At 39.4% G+C, this 23,883-nt stretch overlaps 1 protein-coding gene across 8 annotated transcripts in view; it reads right to left on the bottom strand.

Annotated features, from left to right (window-relative positions):
* The window catches only part of MKX (mohawk homeobox), a 55,052-nt gene that overhangs the window by 3,160 nt on the left and 28,009 nt on the right, over nucleotides 1-23,883 (bottom strand). For 2 of the 8 annotated variants that reach the window (XR_005063563.2, XM_073229033.1), the window contains exon 6: nucleotides 7,515-7,571. The exons of 5 other annotated variants lie outside the window; for them this stretch is intronic. Coding sequence is in view for 2 of the 3 variants with exons in the window: in XM_073229033.1 (XP_073085134.1) it covers nucleotides 7,558-7,571 (14 nt within the window). In the remaining variant the exon portion in view is untranslated. Of the gene's footprint in view, nucleotides 1-7,514; nucleotides 7,572-11,337; nucleotides 23,059-23,883 lie in introns of those variants that run through there. One more of the 8 variants, XM_037026788.2, reaches the window with a different exon arrangement.

The raw sequence follows: 23,883 nt of genomic DNA, 5'->3' as shown, positions 1-23,883 counted from the left end.
CAGTCCCAAAGCAGACAGCAGAGGGCTCACTGGCTCATTGAACTAAGCAGACACCAGTCTTCAAGCTTCAAACCAACTCCTCCTCCTGCTGTTGCAGGAAAGGAGCAGAGGGTGTGAACTTTGCTTACACACTTTTGCCTCTGTGTAGACTTGCTGCCCACCATACATCAATGCAGAGAAGGACGAAATGGGCTCTGGATCTTGATGAGATTTCACGAGGCAGCTTCTTTGGCTAAAAGAATATGGTCTCAGGAACAAAAAACAGGCATGCCAGAGGGAAAGGCATAGAGAGGGTAAAGAGGGGCCACCAGCCTGGCCAGGATGTGGGGACAAAGGAGTGAGACTGGGACTCCCCAGCAGCCCATGAGGCTCCAAACTTGGTTAAGTCACCACCACAACACTAAACATTACTGGGTAGTTAGAGATGAGGCTCTGACAGATGCTGGAACTAGAAGACACTTGAGAAGAACATCAACATGGCCATCATATGGCCCAACCAGGGCAAAATGTCCTAAGTGAGAAGACACAGGCAACAGGAAATAGTGCCATGGCCATGTAGACAAGGCAGCTAAACTTCAATGCCCACTGTGAAGGGAAAGAACTGGGAAAGGCTGTTAACACACTCTGAGTCAGGCCTTCTGGGACAATAACAGATCACTGTGAGTCACTATGACTTCTCTGCACAACCCTTCCAGAGAGCTAAAAAAACAACAGAAAGCCAGCAAACAAAACAAAAGCACTTAGCAAATAAATGACAAGGTTGTCATGAAGAAGATCAGAGATGTGTGTCTGGCCCGAAATGGAGCAACAAACATTCGTTGCTTTCTCTGGCCTCCTTTCATTTTAGGGATCCTTTGGGGGAAACAGTTCTGTGAGGACTTGGAGCCTGGACAGCCTCTGCATCTTCTGGTCCCTGTGAGGTCTGCCTGGGTGATTAGCTGCATCTCTGATGCTTTTGGTAATTAGGAAATTATAATCTTACTTATGTGAATGGAGGAAAAGAATGACAACTTTTAATTCACAGAACTCTGATAAATCCTAGTTTACAGATAATTTCCTAAGTGCCAGGCACTATTCTAAGCACTGTGTGTCTTAGCTTATTTCATATTAGTAACTGTGTGTGGGGACAGCAGTCTCTGCAATGTCTGTTAAGTCATTCTTTGTTCAGTACTATTATCTATAAATCTTTGCTCTATAATGACAGAGACAGGGTACTAGCAGAACAGAGAACAAGTCAAGGCCTTTGTTCAGGGGAAGGAAAGCCAGCAACATTGGCCATTTTACAGAGAAAAAAAAGAATTAGGCCTTTGCTCAATTTTGCCCACAAATTGCAACAATTCTGTTGCCAAAGTGAAGCAATAGGTTATGGAGATATTTATTCAATGGAAAGACTTGGCAACAGCAGAGTAAGTTCCATGAAGCTTAAATAATGTTAGGGAAATAACAAAACACAATTTAGAAAAGGGCATGTAACTGATGGCTGTGTCTCACAAAGTGGTCTCACTATACAAAGAGGACTAGAATCAGTCCCTACTTGAATGGTCAACCTGAGAGGGATCTCTGCACAGCTGACAAGAAGGAAGCCTCCAGCTGTTAACTGTACATTGGGTTACAGCACCCAGGAATGCCATAAACCAGTGGAGTCTGCACGTGAAAGAGTGTATAACTAGAGTCCACCCAGAGCTTCTACTGATGCTGAAGAATGAGCTCAAATGTCCTGCAGCCCCAAGAATGGCTGTGGCTGCCTCCTTGAACTTGTTCCACTGAGAAGTTTACTACAGCCAACTGTGAATTATAAAATTCTTTCTTTTGGGTATATGTGTTTTCCACTTCGGTGCCTATGAAAATACCTTTGAAGTGTAAAAACAGAGACTCTGGTCCCCATTTGGGTATTCTCAATTAACTTCACAAAGTTCAACAATGCACTCAGCCTTGCTATTCAAAATTATTCGGAATTCAAAAGATTGAATCTTGAGTTTTATTTCTAAGGCAGGCAGGGCCCATTCAGTGTCATCAGGTATGGATTCAGGTTCCTTTCCAGCAACAGAAGAAAAATCTTCATTGAAAGTAATGAAGAGAAGAAACATTTTGCTTCTCTAGCAGCAGTCAGTGTGAAAGAGCTGGCAACAAAGCTCGGTGTCAAAGATTTCGAACCAGTCAGAAGGTGGCTACAACCATTTTGGAGGGTCTCTGTGCCCAGGGTTGTTTTGGCTCAAAACAGAAACCAGTGTCAGGAGGGCAGGCTCTTCCTGCTGCTGTTGGTGGGTGGGCTACCCGCCTGGTGCCACTAGGATATTATGGGCCCAAGAGCCACCTCCTGGGAAGTAGGGGGTTCTAGTCCCAGAAGAACTAGTAAAAGGAAGGTAGCAAACAAGGGCCCTTTTTACTCTAAAACTTTGGCACTTTTGTAGGAAAGTAAAGGACTATAAAGGTGTGGTAGTTTGGGGAGTTTTTTTTTTTTTGTATATTCATTATGCTGAGATAAAATTAGGGAAATACCCCAGCTATTTTAGAGAACTGATCATTTGGGGAGAACTCAGGAAATGTATAATCCATTCATTTATTAAGTAATTGTGTTAAATGTGAAGTGTTTTATCTATGCTCGTTTCCTTTGATGTATAGACTTGCTGGTTTTTATTTGGTTCAAGTATTTTGTGTCTTTTCAGCAAAGTCAGTAAGGAGCTGAGGGGTCTACTGACCCATCCCCCGTGTCCAGGAGGTTCACATACCATTCTGCCCACTGTAGACAGGGGGTCTCACCGACTCCCCTCCAGAAGTGGCAGCCAGTAACTCAAGAAACAATTTGACATGGGGAAGAATTCTGAATGCTGCTGAAAAAGGAAATCATTAAGTCTGAGCTAGAGCAGACATTTCACTGCTATTAATTAACATGCACAGACTTAGGGTCTGACTGGCCTACATTCAGCTCAGCTGTATCTCTTACTCTGCAAGTAGCTTGGCTCAGCTTCTCCCAAGTCTGAGCTAAAATGCCTTTTTAGCTTCTAAGGTTCCAAAAATCAGCTACGCTGTCAATTACCATAAAAGCAACTGGTTGGCAGGAACAACTTACTGAACCAGCCAAAAGACTGTGTTTTAAGACCAAAAAAGAAAAGGAAAGAGAAAAAGAGGTACGTAGTTAGGAAAATCTTGGATGCTGTAAAACCCAAACCATGTTGAAACTTAAAGTGGGGCTGTCCTCGGTTTGGACATGTGTTTCCTTATAAAGTTAAGTAGAGAAACAATTATAAAGAAAATCTGGTTCTACTGCAACTTGAGATGTGTAAGCACAAAGCTCGGTGAGCAAAGTGTCTCCTCAATTTTGATACCTGCATTTAGAGACACATTAATTCTGATAAATATTCCTGAAGCCAGAGTTATAGTCATAAAAAGAGACAAAAAATATGGCCAAATCTGTTTCTCTAAGATTTTTTTCATTTTTAATCAATTAGCCCTTAAGAATGTTTAAAAATGTTCCACAAAATACTACTCACATCACTGAAATGTAAATAAAATTAAACATGAGTATTTTTAATTAAATAATCTAAAAATCATATATTATATATTTCCTAAATTAAAATGGAGAGAGTCAGAGCTCCAGATGGTTGACAGCTAAATTCCTCACACAGTGTCCGTTTGGGGGCCATTAATGGTGACTGCAGGTGTGGACAGCCAGGGTTTGGTGTGTTTCTGATTTCAGAGGTCTTGAGCGCCCCCTGGAAATCAGACCAGTTTCTGGAGTTACTTACATACTTGGAAAAACTGAGATAAAGAATAAGATGTTGGTAAGCAGGGCTGACAGAAAACCTCACTGAAGATTCTCCTATCTGAAAATACCCATCACTCCAAATTTGCAGGACCTCACATGAAATGAACCACGTTGTCCCCAGGGCCCCTGCTCCCATCTCCAGGCTCTATCTCTACCTTCCCACACACTAGACCCTGTTTTGTTTTTCTCTAACATGAAAGTAACACAGCTTCACTGCAGAAAATCTGGGAGAAAGTGTCAAGAGAAAATAAAGGGTATTTAGGGATAACTAATAGGATATTTGGATATATGGCCTTCGAAGCAAGTTTACATACTGTTTTTTAAGTGGCGTCATTCTGCATGTTTTACAACTTGCTTTTTTCACTGAACTTCTACTTATGCTTTACCCTTTGTTAATAAATAAAATAATGATCTATCATTTGGCCTTCCCTGGTGTGGCAGTGGTTTTTGCCTGTGGAATAGAAACAGCTTGAAAGAATTCAAAATCCAGCTTCATCCAGTTTAAACGTGAATACTGAGAGACTTGAATGTTACCAGAAGGGGTTATCTTTACAGTAACAGTTATTAACATTGATTGAGTGCTTATTGTCATGCCAGGCACTATGCCAGGGACTCTACAAAAGTTATCTGGGTAAATGCTTACAATAACCCTTGAGACAGCACTTTGTTTACAAATGACACTGCAGTTCAGAGGAGTCCAGAACCTGATTCTTTTAGGCAGTGGGGGCTGTGAGACCCAGCTCCAGGTCACCAACTGTGAAGGTCATGTTTTTAACAATTGCATTCAATTATCAACTATCTATGTTGATAAAGGCGCCTTCAAGACAATGGCAAGGCCTAAAGCATTGTTTATATAAAAAGCCTGTAAGGCGATAACCTACTACAACCTGACACCTTTTCTGTTCTTTTTGCTAGCATTTCAGACCATGGACATACAAAGAGAGATGTTTTTCTCCATATGATTTAATTTGCAACATCAACAAATTTGTCCAAATCACAGAGTAGGGAATCTAAGCTCTCTTGAAATTTTCCTTACACTTTAGAGTGACATTTTCATAAATTTCTATAACCATTCCTCTATTGCTCTGAGGGAATTACTGCTTAATAACTTCTAGACAGCTGTGGCTGCCTCACTTCTAGAGGACGCTTTTGTGATTATCCTCTCTTTCGGGTAGTGAGAGCTTTTGAACGAGGTAAGGTAAAGCATTCCAAGTGGTATTTGCCCCTTCAGGAAGGAGAAAAGAACACCCAACCACCTGGAATGTCTACCATCTGTTGATGCCTAAACTGCTGCTCATTCCACCAACCAAAAGTAAGTCCTCCTTTAAAGCTTCGGCTCGACAGGAAGGGATGGCAGTGGAAGCCTGGTGACTATCAGGGGGGTGCTCCCAGAAGAGTCCCTGGAGGCTGTTTTCAGAGCCTTGGGCAAGATGTGCAAGCTTTCTGAATAGTGAGAATTATAACATGAAACCCATCTCATCTTCATGGACGGTTTAGTATTTTTTTTCCTATTATAAAATATTAGCTATATTATTTATTATGAGGCCTTAAAGAATGGCTTGCAAAATCATTTCAGAGCTTGAAAATCTCTTCCAAAAGTTAAGGCAATGTTTCCTCCATCCATGACTTCCACCACCTGGCCAAAGATGCCTTTCCTTCCTGCTGCCTCTCACGTGGGCTGGCCCCTCACTATGGCTAATGAGGCCCAGATGTCCTGGATACCCAGGATCCCTACCTTCAGCTCCCTTTCTGCCCATGCATCATCATCTGTCTCCTGCCAGAAAATAAAAATGAGAAGCCACACCCATCTATTCAAGACCAATGGAGAAGAGCAACCTGGTCAGGATGGGGCTTAAAGTGACATCTCAAAGCTTTCAGGATAGGTTATATTTCCCCGAGCAACAACAGAGCATCTTAACTGTTCCGAGGGTGCCCATCTCGGTGGGAGTTTTCACCTCTGTGGGTGACCTGATGGGAGTGGTGCTTGGCTCCTTAACAATTTGGGACTTGTAGCCTCAAAGGCTTCCCTTATTATGCAGAACATAGGAACTTTAGACTGGGGGCTCCTAATTAATTCCTAGTTGTACCTTTGATCTGGTAAAATGCACAGTTCTGCCGACCTCATTTGTCTGAGCTGGAGGACTGAAGGTGTAGGAAGTGGGATTTGTAACTTGAAAGTAACTTTTCAGATAAGTAGAGTACCAAGTATAATGTTTTCAATCTTTTGCACTGACTGTATTAAACATTATTGATGCTATGTTACTCTGTACCATCTACCATGATTGCACCTTTGGGTTTCAAGGCTCTGCCTTCCCCAAGTCTTAAACTATCAGTCTGAAACTTCACTTTGAAAATTAGAATGCATTCTATGGGGAGAAAGTTGGTGGGGAGTGATGAGAAAGGGGGTCTGGAAATGTTAAATATTCTCATTTCCATCCTTAGCTCATCGTTATTAACCACGAGGCTGGTCTAGTGGAGACATCCAGGCAGGGTGGTGCAGTAGTTGAAGTCTAGTCCCTGGCACCAGACAGCAGGACCGGATTCCTGCTCTACTGTTAATTAGCTGTGTGACAGCTGGCTTGAAGTCTCTGTGCTTCACTGTTTTCACCTACACAATGGGGCTAATAGCATCAGACTCACTGAATTGTTATGAGGAACACATGATTGAATATTTTCTGAAACAAGACAGCTTGAGCACATATATCAAGCACTATATAAATCCTTAAAAAAAACCAAATTCACCTCCTCCTTATAATTTTTACATCTAGATTATGGGATTGAATGCAGTCACCAGAAAAATTACTGTTCAGAGATTTAATATAAAAACCATTATGTAAGGACAAAATATTTTAACTCTGGGCAAAGCCCATCAACCCAGATTAATGGATTAAGTGTGCAGAATCTATCATCTTCAAAGACAAAATGGCTTTTCTGATGCTATTTTGTGCCAAAGTACTATAACATGCCAAAACAAAGAACACTGGAGCCACATTAAAGAGTATCTATGAACTTTAAGTGTCTAATGGATTTGTTACTTCATTTTCTCAAGGGAAATACTGGAGATGCTACCCAAAATGTTTCATCCATGAAAACCAGTTTTCCAGCCAAAGTCTCCGAAATTGACTTCCTAACTATGCATGAATAGCTTCTGTGTGTGCCTGTGTGTTGCATGGAGCATTGTTTATAAAAGTATTTCTTTTTACATGCCAGTTGGGCTACTAGTTCTGAAAACTGGATGGATTTACTGATTCTTGGTTATATCTTAATTTTGTCCCGAAGTCCAAATGTTGATATTCATCCTCTAAATTCTTCAGTGGCACAAGGGCTATATCTCCTGAGATGAACTTTATGGTTGACACACTACAGTTCTAGAAGGATGACTTGTTTAAAAAATATAAGCTGAAAGGTGTTAGGTTACAAAGTACTAATGTGACTTTCTTCAACAAAAAGACCTTTTAAATGGAAAAATGTACATTTGTAATAATCTAGAAATTGGCTGGAAAATATGGCTCTAACCATGTTATTTTCAAGCTCTTCAGTATCTCTGAAAAACCATAAAAAAAGTAGTTTTCCTTTGATATATGAACCGTAGTGTATCTTTGAATTGGCTTGCATTTTTGCCATGCTTTTCAAATTCCTCAAATTACTATCTCCAGAAATGACACTTCAGACTAGAAGACCTTGGTGTTAAACCTGTCTGACTGCATTAACACCAGAAATGACAATTAAAAAGATGACATTCACAAACCTCTTGGATCTCTCAGAAGAGTAGGAAATGACAGTTTCTCCACTCACAGTTCATCTGCTGCATTTATTAATAGAAACGAAACATATTTTAGACAGAAGATGAACAGTATTACCAGTCCTTCCACATTTCAAATACATTTCAATGCTCTTAATACACTTAAAATGTTAAAACTGTGCTCAGCATGTTAGTGTTTTTTGTTCACACATTTCTATACTTAAAGGTTCTATGATTTTTCCTCCTTTAATTTCAGAAGCAGTCATTTAAAGTCTAAATCGGGGTTGAGAGGGACTTTGAAATTTGGGAAGACAGCATCAAAGGGCATGAGGATTTAAAAAGGAACTAGACACAAAAGTGAGGTAGAACGCTTTGCCATGCCTCCACTATGGCTGAAGGGCTGAGAATATCCCTAGTTGACAGGTCTTCTGGTGACCTGTTATGCCCATCTCTACTCTAAACCTTGCCAGAGGGATCCACTCTAAATTTTGCCCAGGAATCTACATCTCAGACCATTTATCAAATTCCAGTGACATGTAGATCCTGTTCCACTATTACTATGTAAATTTAGAATAGAAGAAATTTCTAGGAAAAAGTAGGGGATAAATTATTTAAACCTAACAACTTGATCTGCTAGAGGGGAAAGCAAAATTTTGTAGGTCAAAACAACCTTTTTACAAAAGGTGTCTAAGCACAGGATGTGTCCTAGGACCACAGGAAAATAGCCAACTTGATAGGTGCATACGTTGGGTGGGTTATTTATGCACATTGTATCTAGGTGTTTTCACCTATAAAATGGGGATAATAGTAACAACCACCTCCTGGCATTGATGTGAGGATTAAATGAGGTAATAGGGGTAATGCTCCTGGAACAGTGCCTTGGCATGTGGTGTCACCATTCCTGAAGTGAGGAAGAGATGCTGCCTGTCATCCCCCACTAGTCACACGTTCATGGAGGCACTAAGCCCCGTATGGAGTTTCCACTCTCACCGCCTAGCCTCTAACCCATCTTTTTAATGTGCTGTAGAGAAGTGAGTAAATTCACAGGAGAGCTTCTCGAAAGGGCAAGTTTCTGGATCCCAACTCTGAGACTGCTTACGTAGGTCAGGGAGTGAGAAGGCTGAGGAAGGTGCATTTGAACAGCTGCCCGGATGTTGTGATGCAGAAGGTAAAAGGGCTGCCCCATGAGAAAACCTGCTTTGCAGCATTAGAAGTAGATTGCTTTTAGTATAGGATTCCAGAATGCTGGAATTCCGGGGTGTGCACACTCAAGTGTAGCAGCACAAGGCAATATTGCGTTGGTACTTTGCAAAAATCTTTATGGATTCCCAGTATTTCAACAAGGGTTGAGAAACAGTCTGAAGGCTGTCTGTATTTAACAAACTAATTTCCTGATTCCACCTTCCTGTGAATAGCACATACAACATTTTTGTAGGAATATGTTGTTCAGAAATGTGTGACTCCAGATTCAAAAATACTTTTCATTGTCTATTTTTGATTAAACATGAATATAATACCACTAAAAAAGGGTGTTTTTTTTTGCAGAGGGGGCAGTGTGTGGTAAACTATTTCACTTTGCTTGCATTCCTTTCCCCAGTTATTATAATTTTTACTAGGCTATGACATACAATTCAGGGAGAATCATTACAAATACAAACTTGAGGATAAAGGAGCCCAAGATTTTCATTGTACTACATTACAGAATCCTTCAGAATAATCAAATCACTCATTCTTCTAATTGGAACAGCTATGGTAATAATATACTGTTATAAGATCTGTGTTTTCTGTTTTGAAAATAAATGTGTTGGCCAGCTCTATATTGCTGTGATGGTGGGGCCTTTTATTTTTATAAGTCTTGTATTTTTTTGTATCATTCCTTTGGGAAAAGAGAGTGACAAACAGTCATCCACATGGGGTCATCAAAAACAAATTATTCAACCTAACACAGAACCTTTTCTTTCTAGGGTAGGATAATAAGCTTTTATAAACTAAAGTAAACTTAATTTCTGCTGCCCTTAGAATGTTTTATTCAGGCCAGCCTTAGAAAGAACAGAGCATAGTTTTATTATACATTGACACAGCGATGAGGTTTTGCAAGTGATTTTTGGTTATTTTTAATGTTTTTACAGCAGCCCTGAGGGTAGCAGACTCTCCAAAGAGGATCTCTAAAGAGAACTGGAGATGAGGGGTACAGAACCACCATGCAGACCACTTGTCTACCACCATGACCAGAATCACTAAAATACAGATTTGGTGGTCATAATGTTGAATCTAGTTGTGAAAAAGGATAGAGAGGGTCCTGTCTAGGCTTGCTGATGGTAGAGAGAGCAAGCACCCTATGATCTCAGATTTAAAAAAAAAAATGCCAGAGTTAGTGACTACCAGGAAAGAAGGAGTAAAGAGTTCTTGCAAAGTCATTTAATGGAAATTTGAATACAGAAGAATGGCATTTTCATATGATTTAAATATACTTAAATGCAAGCAGCTGCCATACATGTTATCTAATAAATGTCATATGAATTTAGAAGTAAATAAGACACCTTAAAAATAAAAGAGAAACATACTTACACACAGAAAGGGACAAAGAACCTAATACTTTCTTGGGGCTAAAAGCAATCCTCTGTTATTCCTTGTATTTTCTACCCTTGCCCATTCTCTTTGATGACTTTAGATAGAGATGCAGTATTTTAACAATTGATAATATAAGCCAATATAAAAATAAACAAAAGAGAGTCAGAGAGGGAAAGGCAGAAAACTGTGCAAAAAATAAAAGAAAGCAAAAATAACATTTCCAGAACAAACCATACCCACTCTTCCACACTTTTGGTTTGGGTGACGGAATATACTACAAATACTCAAAAGTGATTTAAAAATTAAATCCTCCAATTCTCAATACTCTTGCTATTCAGAAATAGATGGTGGATAAGCAATGAGAAGAAGAGAGTAGTTACTGCCTTCAATCAAAGTATTATACAGAAGAGCCTGTTCTCATTCACAAGAATAAACAAACTACATATTTTCATCATGGGAAGCACCAAAAGTTTGCTTTTTATTAGGTGGTGGGGGTAATAACAGCCAGGACAATCACACATGCCTTGCAGTACTCCCAAGCTCTTTTTGCAGGCATGTGGCCTTCTCCCCCCACTAATAGGACATGATAGTTCTAGCCACTTTTCCACACTCAGGAGGTGGAAACAAGAAGGGTTGGTACAGGCCAGCCTTGGATTTGAGGGCAGAGTTTCTCACAAGAAACCAAGAGCTGGGAAGTCCCCTGACCCTAGAAATGCACCACAGCACCACTGCTCATGACATCCTGTTACCTGAGATGTATGTCCAGTTGGACAGACGCCCAGTTAATGCCTATGTCCAGTCGGACAGATGCCCGGTTAATGCCTGACTGCAGTGTGCCCCTCTGTTATGCATACAGTTTGCACATGCGTCCAAAGAAAGGAGCTGAAGGCATCTGCCCAACAGAGGAGGAGAAACCATCCTCCCAGGCCACCCACAATGGGAGCTGAACACAGGACGTTATAAAACACACATAAAGTGAGCCGTTGTTTCGGGCTTACAGCAGCATTTTATTACACAGCCCTCAGCAGAAGATGAGAATAGGAGGTGGAAAGGCCGAGTTGGTCAGTGAGGCTTTTTAGAAAAAGTATTTACTTCATTTTCCAAACTCCAGGGAACTGGATACATTATCCAGTTGATTTAGGAGGTTTATAAAAGTCATCCTATGGGATAGAGTGTTTATTAGACAATGTAATACACAGATTCTTCCTTGGACAAGAAGGTGCACAAAAAAATAGTTTCAAAGTGAAAGGAGCAAGGAATCTGTATTTGTGCTGACTTACAGGAGCTCATAGAAGATAAAGAAATGAAAGATGAGCAATGGTGAAAAGCCCTGGGTAAAAATGCATTAATTATTCACATGATTAATCATTGTAATAATCAAAATAATTGGCAGAAAGTGGACCCAGAAATGGGAAAAAAGATTATTTTTATACTGACAAAAATAGGAAGTAATGGGAGTTGTTTTGGGCAAGTGTTGGACGCATGTATCAAAAGGTTGCTTTAGAAATGGGAGTTAGAACTCATATTAATTGAAGAATTCAGATGGAAATTCCATGCTAACTTTAGCAGTCTTTAAGACACAGAGAAAGAGAATAGCCAATTAGTTACTCTAATTCCGATAGCTGCTTTTAAAAGGATTCTTGTCTTTTTTTTGGTTTATCTGGAATTGAGAAATATGAGTGCACCTGTTCACCGCTAATCAGTGCAAACTGTGAAGGGTGGATTTACTTAATCACCCTTTATTCCCCCAACAGTGAGGTAGCTGGAAAGAGGATTTGGAACTAGAGAAGCTTGGGGTCTGAATCCCAGTTCTGTTGCTTATTATTAGCATGTGGTTTGGGGCAAGTTACTTAATCTCTCTGAGCCTCATTTTTTCTCATTGGCGAAATAGATACAAAAATACTGAACAATGAGGAATGTTGCAGAATTTAGAAATAACCACGGTAAGACACTAGACACCCAGTAATAATAAACAGCAGCTATAATTATTCTACAATTGCAAATACTCCTTCTGTAGTGGCAGCAAACTTTGGTGAATGTGTAAGATTTACCTTGAATTGGAACAGATAACAAGTAACATAACAATTCAAAATAATTTTTGTATTTGAATTGTCTAAGTGAGGTCAAGGGCAGCCATGTTATGTCTAAGATGCTCTAGTGTGGAAAATTCTCAAAAGAGCAAGACTTCAGATTATGGAGATTTCAGTTTTGCAATGGCTTGGAGGTCACTTTAGTTGCTTAGTAGCCATTATATGCAAAACATTGAGATGGAATCTTTGATGAGAGGAGTGAGAATGAGCAAAACAAGGCAAACTCCAGGATTATGTCAGCAACTGGTCTTCTGCTGTTCATTTTTGGGGTTAGTGCAAGTAACAGCTATTGGATTAGTACTTAGACATAAAATCCACACAATCACATAGGTATGTTAGGGTGTTTACTCTTAATTGCTTAGAGGAAGTTTTAAATGTGAAGGTCCTTACTCAGGATACAATATGGCATTTGAATCTGGAGGAAACAGCTTTGGAGATTCCAAGTTCTTAAAGCTACTTCTCTAATCTTCGTTATTAAGAATTTTCTATGAAGAGCTAACTAACTGCACACATATCATTTTCCCTATTTTAAAATGTGGAAACTGAGACTCAAGAGAAGATGACTAGCAGGTTCAAGGGCAAATTGTTAGTAAATAACAGGGCTATACTAGAAGCCATGTCTTCTAATTTTAAGTGTAACAGAATCTGCTCTTCTCCATGTTGTCATTTACTTATTCATGAGTTCACTGGTTCATTCAGCAAACATACGTTGAATGCATCCTAGATGTCAGGCTCTGTGATAGGCCCTAGAAATACTCATGACAAGCAACTCACAGTTTGGTAAATAAATGACAGCTCATTGTGGAGATAGAGGGGAGGGGGCAATGGCAGGGGCATGGGGATGGTGGTCGTGAAAGAAACTCCAGAGGAGGTGATACCCTTGGGACAGCAGGGCAGGGGCCCTGGGCAACTGCTTCCAGCAGCAAGCAGCCCCCTCCATTCCTGTTGATGTGCCCAACCAATATTATCACGAGATGAGTGCCAAGACATGGAAAAGAGGGGAGAGCACAGGCCTGAGGTGATGAAGATGGGGGAAAGCATTCCAAGAAAACTAAGAAATGAAAATCTTTCATACTAACACTCCTTATCAATTGCAGACCCCATAAGAAAAAGGTTTCTGTCTCCTTGGCAACAGCCCAGCCAATGAGAGATTGTCACAACTCAGCCAATGAGCAGTCAGGACAGGTGTAGTTTCAAAATGGACTTTTTGCTTAGTCTCTCAATTTGGCCCTTTTCTCTATAAAAGAGCTGTTCCTCTCCTTCGTTCTCCAGATTTGCCTATGGCTTTGCTGTGTCTTGCATGTCTTAAATTACAATTCTCTGCTATTCCAGAATAAACCTATTTTTGCTGGTAATAGAATTGACTGTTTTATTTTTAAGGTTAACACAAGTCAACAGACCAGCTGTATGACAGTGCAACATCATGACGTCGCACCACTCCTTTGGGAAACTCTTTTTGGTGTGGCTGAAAGGAACCTCTGACAGAAGTGGGGAGTCCAGAGGTTCAGGAAGTAGCAGTGGGAACTACAAGGCAAGATTTGAGAGCGATAAACAGGGCTGACTTAATTAGACGGGACGGGGAGCTGGAGGCATGGGTCTGAAATCCTCCGCGATTTTCGCCTTGGAGGACAGGGTGGGCGGGGGTGGCATTCTCTGTTAGGGAAGCAAAGAGAAAGTGCATGTTTCCCTTTGGACGAGGTAGGTCATAATGAGTGTGATTCTGATGTGTTGAGAGTGCTATGTGCTTTGAGTGTGGACGTCGATGTACTCTTAAGAGATGTTTGATGCCACCCCTTGAGCAAAGCAAGAGGAAACTGCACCGCAGGATTACTTTTAGAACTATTTTGCAATTTTCTATTCAAAGCGTTCATTTTCACATGGAAATTCACCAGCATATTGGAAATAGAGGTATACAAATAAATAAGGATGGGTCTTAACTACAGAATAATATTTTAGCACATAGTTCTAAGTATTTTCCCATATGCTCAGCTAATCTTATTCAAATGTGATTTTTGGGAAAGTGTAAAATACCAATGTCTTGAAAGATGAGTTATTCTGAAATCTTTATTAGTCACACACCCTTCACACATACTGCATTTACTTTCAGAAGGAATATGCACCCGAAGGGGGAAGGGAGAAGAAATAGTTTCCTTAAGTGAAGGAACGAAAGGAGCAGAGGATCTATCTGGCTGCTAGTCAGTCAGAGAATATTGAAAAGCTCTACACTTCAAGACAAATCTCTAATAAGCCGTCTTTTACCAAAGTTCTCACTTAAAGTCACCTTTTGACATGAAATACTTAATACGAACTTATTTCTACTGAAAACTGAAAGTTAACGACAAGACAAAGTTTCTTTCCTATTGAGGACAGATGCTTTTTAAAGAATGGATAAATCATAAAGTTCATTTTCTAGTGGTTGTGGAACACAATTATAGTGTACTGAAATGGCACAAAGACAAAAAAAAATACAAATAAACAAAGGTTTTCGTTTAGAAAGAAACTCCATTTAAATCGGCTCTCACATATTCAACTCCCTAAGGAAGGAATTACTCCCTCAGGAGGGTGGTTTTTCGCTGCGTGCGTGCATGATGTTCATTTGTTTTGCATCTAAAAATTAGAACATAACAAGCTTCTAATCATCACTTGTTAATTTGAAACAAAAAGAATTCTTTTTTTCCATTCAAAGCAGACTGTAGTAAAGAAACAGCATTCTCCAAGGTCATACGCTATTGGCAAAGCTCAGAAAAGCCTTGTAGTCCTACTTGCTTATGTTCAGCTGTGTTTACTTAGCCCTAACATGACAAAGTCTGCCTTTGATTATACTGAGCAGTCATCTACCCACAGATAAATCGATATTACACAAACTTCTTTTGGAGGGAATGACATTTGGCTTCCATAATTTTGGAATCATTTACTATATACCTCTAACGTAAAACAACAAAATGATCCACAATATGTTTCTGGGATTGAAGCATAAATATTTCATTTTACCAAGGGAGCTGTCTGCATGACCTTTATGGATTTTAGGGGATTTACTAACAAAGTATGGTATTACTTCGGGAGGTGTGGAGTAGCTCTGCACCAGGCAGTTTTAGGCAGCATTTATTTCAATCTTTTCAATAACCATCAAGACTTCAAGGAATTTCTAGTAAACAAACTGTCACTTAACGAAAATAACTCTCCATCAGTTTTTGCAACAAGTCTCCAGAACAGATTATGCATATAAAAGTAAGAGGTAACTAAATTATTTCCAGAGACTACATCTTGGAGTAATGTTTACACTATCAGTAGAAAGCAAAAGCTCAATGTTTTACCACTATGTCTTATGCTAAATGCAAAATTTTGCTTTTGGAATTATGTAAACCACTTCCAAGGCACAGAGTCTGTTCCTGATTACCTGAGCATTGATTCTGGTGCATCATATTTACTTTGCTTGCTATTATACGTATAACAAAAGATATACATACTTTCCTTTCCAAACTAAGATCGTGTTGAGGGTAGAAGTACTTTTTATATTCCCCAGTGATCAATCAATAAACCAGTCAATCAACAAAATCTTTCCTTATTTTGCTAACAGCTGGTAATACAGTAGTGAACAAGAGGGAGATTGTCTTTGTCCTCTGAAGTTTATCCAGTAAGAAAAATGGTAAACTGAACACATACTGTCATTTTTTTAAGTTGCTCATTCATTTTAATTTATATAATCATGACGAGTTTTCTCCCACTGAAATGGACATATTTTATTCCCTGACTCCTGTTTTATTATTGAATTCACTTAAGGATGAGCCGGTCAGCTGGAGTGGTGGTCTATTGAGGTCGCCACAAGTCTTCTGCTTTGCCAGCTCCCTCTAGTAGATAAGGCTGTGTCTGTACTGGGGTTAGTTGTTAACGTGATTCACTTAATGTTTTCTATTTTGGCTTTCATTCTAACTTACTAAGTCTGCTTTGATAAGCACTCTGTAAACTAATGAAAACAAGGGTACTGCTACTCTTGAAGCAAATACCACTGACATTTAATAAGCAAGGGTTTACAAAAGCCTTTCCCTCTGACTCCATGGATGAACCTTATGGTATATTCCTCCACTGTTTTCTCTCATTGTGCTTTTGCTTTGAGAGTCACAAAAGATGACTTATAAGTAAATAAAGGAATATGTTTTCAAATGTGTGTGCCTTTAAGGTCAGCAAAGAAATCTATAACATGTGCTGGAGACGAGAGCATCCTCCTCATATCAATCCCCGAGAGAATACATTAAGGCCTCATTAGCTTTTAATGCAAAACTGCATTCACAATCATTCCAGAGAGGGCAGATTCCTCAGATTCGACGTGTAGTCAGAGAACCGAATCCAGGAAAATGAGGGAGTATGAAACTCTCTTCTGAAGCCCAGCCACATGACAAAGGCAGAGGCATCTCCAAAGCCAAGAAGTCTGATGCTGCTCGTAAAAAATCACATTCACAGCTTGATAGCTAGGTCCTAAGAGTGTTGTCTTAAAGAGGAAGGTCAGTAGGGTTAGAAAACACAGGGGACATACAATGGCACACACCTGACTTTCTGGGTATGGGGGTTGAGGCGGGGGAGAGCTGATAAATCAAGCTTAAAGTAATGAAACCTTCTAAGCTGTGGATCCACTTGCTGGGTGGTTTCTTACAAAGGGAAAGTAGATTTGCAAATCTTACCAGATTGGACCAAGATTATCACTCTGCACAGAACCTAGTATGGAAGCTCCTTTTTAAAAAGGAATAAAAAAATTGTATATGCACAAATTACTTAACATGCAGTCAAGGCTATTAGGTGGCAGTGTTATGTCTAAGAAAGGATGAACAGCCATTGATATTTTCAGACATGCAATTGATGGTCCAAGACACAGAATCTAATACAGAAGGAAATGTTACAATCGCTAACTGGAACTAGTATACAGAAGATACACAGTTGAATCAAGCTTGTATGGCCCTCTCAATGCTGGCCAAAGTTGGAGGGGGGTGCAGAGAGGAACGCTTTCACAACCAAAAATCTTGATAAACACAAAATAACACCACCTCAGTGTACACACACACACACACACACACACACACACACACAGAGTCAGGAAAGTCTGAGGCACATGAATATTTTTTATTTCACTTTTTTACAAGAAGGCAACCAACATTTTCTTAGCCTTCCAAAAAGCTTCAGGTTGGAATACATTTTGGTTAAATGTCAGCAAAGGAATTTGCTCATCGTTCAAAAAGCACTTTTTCTTTCCAACCTTGGAATATATGTAGAAACTGGGTTGTGAATGGAATTACAAAAAGGCTCAGAGCCACAAAGGGAAATCCAGTTTTACCATTCCTAAAAGAGTTTTTAGAGAAGCATCCTGTGCAGGAGGAAACAGGAATAATGAAGGATATTTATATAGCACAGCTTATCAAGTGCTTTCACAATCATTATGAACAGCTCTGTGATGCAGGTATTTTTCTTTCACTCATTTTATAGACAGGGAAATAAATTAGAGAAGTTAGATGATGTCCCCAATGTTTCTTGGTTAGTGATAAAGAAAATAATCTGAACACAGATTTTCAAACTCTAAACCATAATCTGAAGGCATGCACTGAAACCCAAAGGGCAGCTTCATCCGTAACAGGAAAATATTACTACACGTATTGCCGCAAGTGTCAGAAACAAGAATGTGCACTATTGTCACTATTTAACACTGTACTGGAGATACAATTCAGTGCAATAGGCCAGAGAAAGAAACCCATGGCAAAAATTTCAGAAAGGAGGTAAAACTATCACCATTTTCAAATAATATAATTGTATTACAAGAAAACAAGAAATTCAACTGAAACCCTATAAAAATGATATGCAAATTTACAGTAGCAGCAAAGTACAATATTAACATACTGAAATTAATGGCATTTTCATATAAAAACAATGCAGTAACCAGCTAGAAAAGTGTAATGGAAGAAAGGACCCTACTTTCAACAGAAAAGATTAAATACCTGGGAATAAATTTGACAAGAAATGTGCAAGACCTACTTAGTACATTTGAAACATTAATAATGGCCACAAGAGAACACATGAAAGTTTTTGAATAAGATGATCGTATATCCTAAAAATGTCAATTTTCTATAATTTTTCATAAATGTAACCCAATCCAAATAAAAATAAGTTTTTTTTGAGTAAACAAGTTGATCCTAAACTAAATAAGGAAAAAGAAACAAGCAACAATAGCTAGAAAAACCATGAGAAAAGGATTAATGAGGGAGAATAAGCCCAGTCAGATATAAATATTTTAAAGCCTCAATAACTGAAATAGTGTGGGATGGGAACATTAGTAAATAGAAAAGCATAGAGGAGAATAGAAAGATGAAATAGATTCATTTTAAAATGTGGTATTTCTAACCAGGGAGGGAGGAGAAAGACATACAGATCAGTATGTGTAATTACATTTTTTAAAAAGGCTACATGGGGAAAAAGCAGAAGGAAAATCAAAGCATATATATAACTAGGACAAAATATTTGTTATAAATATCACAATCCAATCTCTTTACTCCATAAAGTGCTTCAAATTAACAAGATATCAACAAGAGATTTATAGCAAAAAGAATATGAATATATACACATAGAAAAAATGGAATTTTGTGACTGGCTTATATCACTTAGAATATTTTCATGGCTCATCCATTTTTTAGCACTTGTCAGAATTTCTTTCCTCTTTAAGCCTGAGTATTACTCCATTATATGTATGTACCGCACTTGTTTATCCACTTATCTGAACAGATACCTGTGTTGCTTCCACCTTTCAGCTATTGTGGGTGTTATGAAGGTGGGTGTATAAAAACCTGTTTGAGTCCATTTTCAGTTCTTTCGGATATATATCTAGAAGTGGAATTGCTGGATCATATGGTAATTCTATTTGAGGAACCACCATATGTTTTTTATAGTGGTTACACTATTTTATATTTCCACTAGCAGTGCACAAGGGTTCCAATTTTCCCACATCCTCACCAACACTTGTTAACTTTTTTTCTAATAATAGCCATCCCAATGGGTGTGAGGTGCTATCTCATTGTGGTTATGATTTGCACTTCTCTAAAGATTAGTAATTTTGAGCATTTTCAGATCCTACTGGCCATTTATATGTCTTCTTTGGAGAGATGTCTATGCAAGTCCTTTGCTCATTTTTTAATTGAGTTGTTCTATGTCACTGAGTTGAACAGTCTCTACCTTTTATATAAAATGGGGGAAAATAAGAATTTATATTCATATTTGCTCTCACATATATAAAGAATGGCTGTAAGGGCACATTAAAAGGTAAATATCTTAAAAATGTAGTTAGATGATATCCCTCTATTATATATTATACAGTATCCTGTATTTCTTTGTAATATTTGACCCACTTCTTTGTTCAATGCTTGTCTTGTGTTATATGCTGTTTGCTGTGTTCAATGTTTTAGTTCCAATACATAATAGAAAGGATTCTCCATGATTATTTGTTATTGACTGACTGACTGCTGGAGAGAGTAATTTATCACATGAACATGTAACATAATTAGGGTACTGAACTGTCAGATACAAAATAGTCATTCTGGAAAGCAGAAAGAAGGGCCAAGGGATTGAAAGATTGAGCTTAGGGCTACATTATGAGTTTCATGTTCTGGTACTTTTACCTTGTGGATTTAAATCAAATGGAAAAAAATATCTCAAAGACTCCTTTCCTAAAATTACTAACCACTTTTTAAGATCATTTTATGCCATTTTTTATTCCTGTATCACATTCTTCACTTTTCCTAATAACACATGTATAATTCTCTCTATAAGGAATACAGGCATGAACCAGAGTGGGTTTTCTGGATTAACTGATTTGTTCTTTTTTCCCTAGAAACTTCAATACCACCCTCGGTTTCTAGACAGGCCAGGGGAATCAAAAGGGCAAGTCCACTACCATGGGCTACTGAGTCCAGAGCTGACGTCCACACCAGCTGTACTGACCTAGACACAGCCCACAGTGGTCACGAGAATACTGTGTGCCTAACCACCAACTCTGCTCCAAAGGGCCCCAAGGAAGCTCTGAACGCACTAGTCCCCAAGAAGACCAGAAACCTCAAAGCTGTGGGTTCCAAACCTACGGTGGGGATGATGGTTCATTCTTAGGGGATCCCTGAAACCCCTAAAATTATAATCAGGTGTAACTGAAGAAATAAATTGCCATTTAACATCACCAGTGCCTTATAAAGAAGCTGACAGTTCTGACCTATAAGGCTCCTTAGGTTTGCTTAGCATCCTGGAGAGTGGGTTTGAACATTCAAAGTTAGGCCTGCAAGAGTTTGTGAGCGAAACTGGAGAGAGCTGGATTATACTACATTACAAAAGAGCTTGGTGATTTTGAGGCAACTGGGGCATCAGGGGGTGAGTAGGAAAGGGTGAAAGGGGGAAGCCTGAGGCTAATGAGATGCTGTGAGGCTGGGGACCTCACAAGGTGGGGCAGGCAGGGAAGAGTCCCGTGGGGGATGGCTAGAAGACATACAAGAACAGGGAAAATTATTGCTTCTGTGATATAAGGCCCTCCATGACTGCCTCCAAAATTTCCATACACCCTTATAACATGTACACATCTTCTGAGAATAGCGGGCACCTGTGGCATTTGAGAAAAGGGGTCCATTTTATATCTGAATCAATGTGACATCAAACAGGGACCACATGTGTGGATGGCAGCACAGCCCATAACCTGAATGCACTTTGGAAAGTACACTGTGCCACATGCTTTGAAGACAACCCTCGGGCAGAGTCAGAAATCTTCAGAAGGGTCTGACCTCCCACAGCTGAGTAATGTGGCCAAGAGAATCATATTTATACCTAAAAGATCAGCGATGCCCCTGCTGCTATCTGGGCCACTCAAGTATGGGGTGGGTGTATGGGTCTCTGGGGACAGAGCCAAAGCTTTTTACCCAACTTTCAAAGCAGTCTATGGACAACAGGAGGAGGAGCTCCAAGTAAGCAAAGAGTCACTGTTTTGGAGTGTTCTACTCCATGAACGATTTTTTTATTCTGACTATACTTAACCAGGATGGAGAACACTGTAAAATTAAGTGGAAAGAGCCTGAAGAGGAACTGAGAGATTCAGCTTCTCTTTCTGTCTCTGCCATTAAGCAGCAGTGCATCAGTGAATCACTGCTCCCGACGATGAGAGAAATCTGGAATAATTATCCTTATTTTTACCTAGTAGAGTTATATAATGAAGATCAAATAAAATAACAGATGTTCATACACTTCCTACAGTACCTAGAGCAACACAATATATTATTACATCTAACTGGCATAGATTTGCTAACCTAAAACCAGAATAGTAAGTACAAAAATGACCTTAGTAAAAATATTTTTATAATTCAATCATGGATATTATCCCCTTTTCCTGCCATAATAAATAATGGCATTCTGCTTTAAAGGATATTTTTATCATTCACCAAGCTTTTGAAGTTTCACTGTGTTCTAGTTCCACTTTACAACTTCTATTTTGTGATTCTCCCTACCTACTGCCTTGCTCCTCTGCAGGCGAGCACATCAAATTCGTGCAAAGGCAAAAGAGGATTTGTTCAGTTTTTCTATGCATGGCAATGGGCATGACATTTGATCTTAACACATGGATTAAGTCATTCATGTGCAGAGCCCAAAGGGAGGAACAGCTCCAAAAAAACAACCAGCTTTGCTGGTACTGCAACATCCAGAGATTCAGTCACTTCTGCTAGTTATAATTTATAGTCTGGCACTGAGAAACCCAACTGCAGTCTCTGTGGTTTAAATAAAATGTATCTACAGCAGCTTGGAGCCATGTTTTAAAATGTTCCATGTTATTTTAGTTCAAGGACAAGCTTTTAAAATTAAAAGAAAACTTTGGCTTTAATTATAGATTAAAAGTGAGGTTTTTTTTTAAAGGCATGCTGTTGAGTCCAACTTCTGAAGCATTCGAAATAAAAAGAAATTAGTTTTCCTAGAGTAAAAATCTTCATAGAGGAAGATAAAAACATAAGATGAAAGCATACACTCCTACATAAAGACAACATTTTGTGGTTTTGAAACTATGATAGTCACAGTTCATCTACTGAGTATTATATTTTCCAACAACTTCAGTTACATTTTTATGACCAGGGTACAATATTTTAAAAGGCGTTGCTGCTGACACAATGACAGACCTAATAAAAGGCAGTTGATACTGTTTAACCTTAAATGTAAGAAAGGCCTAGTTTCTTAGAATCTAAACTCAGTTTCTATTTGGAAGTTGAGTAATGTTGTCATTACAACAAAAGGATCCATTGCAGGATTATTTTAGAATATCAAGTGTCTGTGCTGTCCTTAAAACTTGATTCAATTTAAATCTAATGTTATTGGAGTGTCTCTATTCTGAAATGCAAGGCACAACTTTATTTTCTGCGGATTTAGGTAGAGTGAGTGGCCTGAAGCAGAAGCCTAAGTCAACGTACCCGCAGAAGCAGTAAGTGAAGGTCTAGACCCCAGGCTCCAGGCAAGAGCTGCTTCCTGCGCTGCCCTCAGCTTTCTGGGCTACTCAGGATGCTGCAGAAGGAACCGGAAGGCAGTCCTGTCTGCTTTCTCAACAGATATGCTGTCCTGTCAAAGGGAGCAGCTCCCCTAGTAAAGGGCCCTATCACCTTTGTTCTGTGCCACACTTTTGCTCTTTACCCTCAAAACATTTTTGGACTCGATAGCCCTCAGGAGGGTTGCTTCAGGCAGGTGCTTGTCTCCCTCTGGTCAGTGTTCTGTCTCTGGATTCCTTCTCCTCTCCACAGAGATGCCCTGTGCGCCCTCCTGGGATTCTAAGGCCAGCCTATAGAGAAGGCTCTGTCCTAATCATTCCCAGTTCCAAGTGTCCATACCAGACTCTGAAAGAAAATGACCTGCAGTAGGACAAAGGAGGAGATTAAATAAATTATGGACTGAAGGTTGTAGTCAAAGATGCCTGAGCCACAGGCTGATCCTAGTCTTCTGGAAAGGATTAGGTTGGCCCGGAGGAGCCTGAGAAGACCCTTCAAACTCACACATTCACTCCCTGAGGATGTACAAGTCCTGTTTTCAAATTACCCTGTAGGAAATGGGGATGATAATGGTACCTGCTTCATCAGGTTGTTATGAGAATGAAATACAAAAATGTATGTAAGTGCTTAGCATGATGCCTGGTGCTTGATGAGTCCTCAGTAACTACCTGTGATTATTTATTACTGTCATTATTATGTCCTGGTGCAAACTGTTTTGACCATGCTGTTCTCATCATCTCCCAGAGAGCTGTCCTGAGATAGAGGCCTCCAGTGTTTGATTGAGAGAAGAATAACCGTGAACTCCGGAGGACTGGTGAGGCAGAGTGCCTACTGCGATGGGCTGCGACTGAGCCTAGCATAAGGACACAGGCTATCTTTGCAAGTAGGTGAAATGAGTCAGAAGGTAGAAAAAGACTTATAGAAGGAGGTGGAAGTATCTCTCAAAGACAAATTACCATCTTTGTAACTTTCGTCAGGTTTGGGAAAAAGTACAAGACTGTGGTCAAAAGCAAGGTTATAGAGTCAAACAGATATGAGTTTGAATCCTGCCTCTGTAACATGATAGGTTATATGGGCAACTTCTGCTATTTAAGTCTGTTCCCTCATCTTCAAGATAAGGATTGTAATACACACATCACTGAGTTATTGTGGGGAGAAAATCTAATAACATATGTAGTAAAGCACAAT

This window comes from Manis javanica, chromosome 2, assembly GCF_040802235.1.
Source record: "Manis javanica isolate MJ-LG chromosome 2, MJ_LKY, whole genome shotgun sequence".
NCBI lineage: Eukaryota > Metazoa > Chordata > Mammalia > Pholidota > Manidae > Manis > Manis javanica.
The sequence above is the reverse complement of the archived record's forward strand: the minus strand, read 5'-3'. Positions and strand labels throughout refer to the sequence as shown.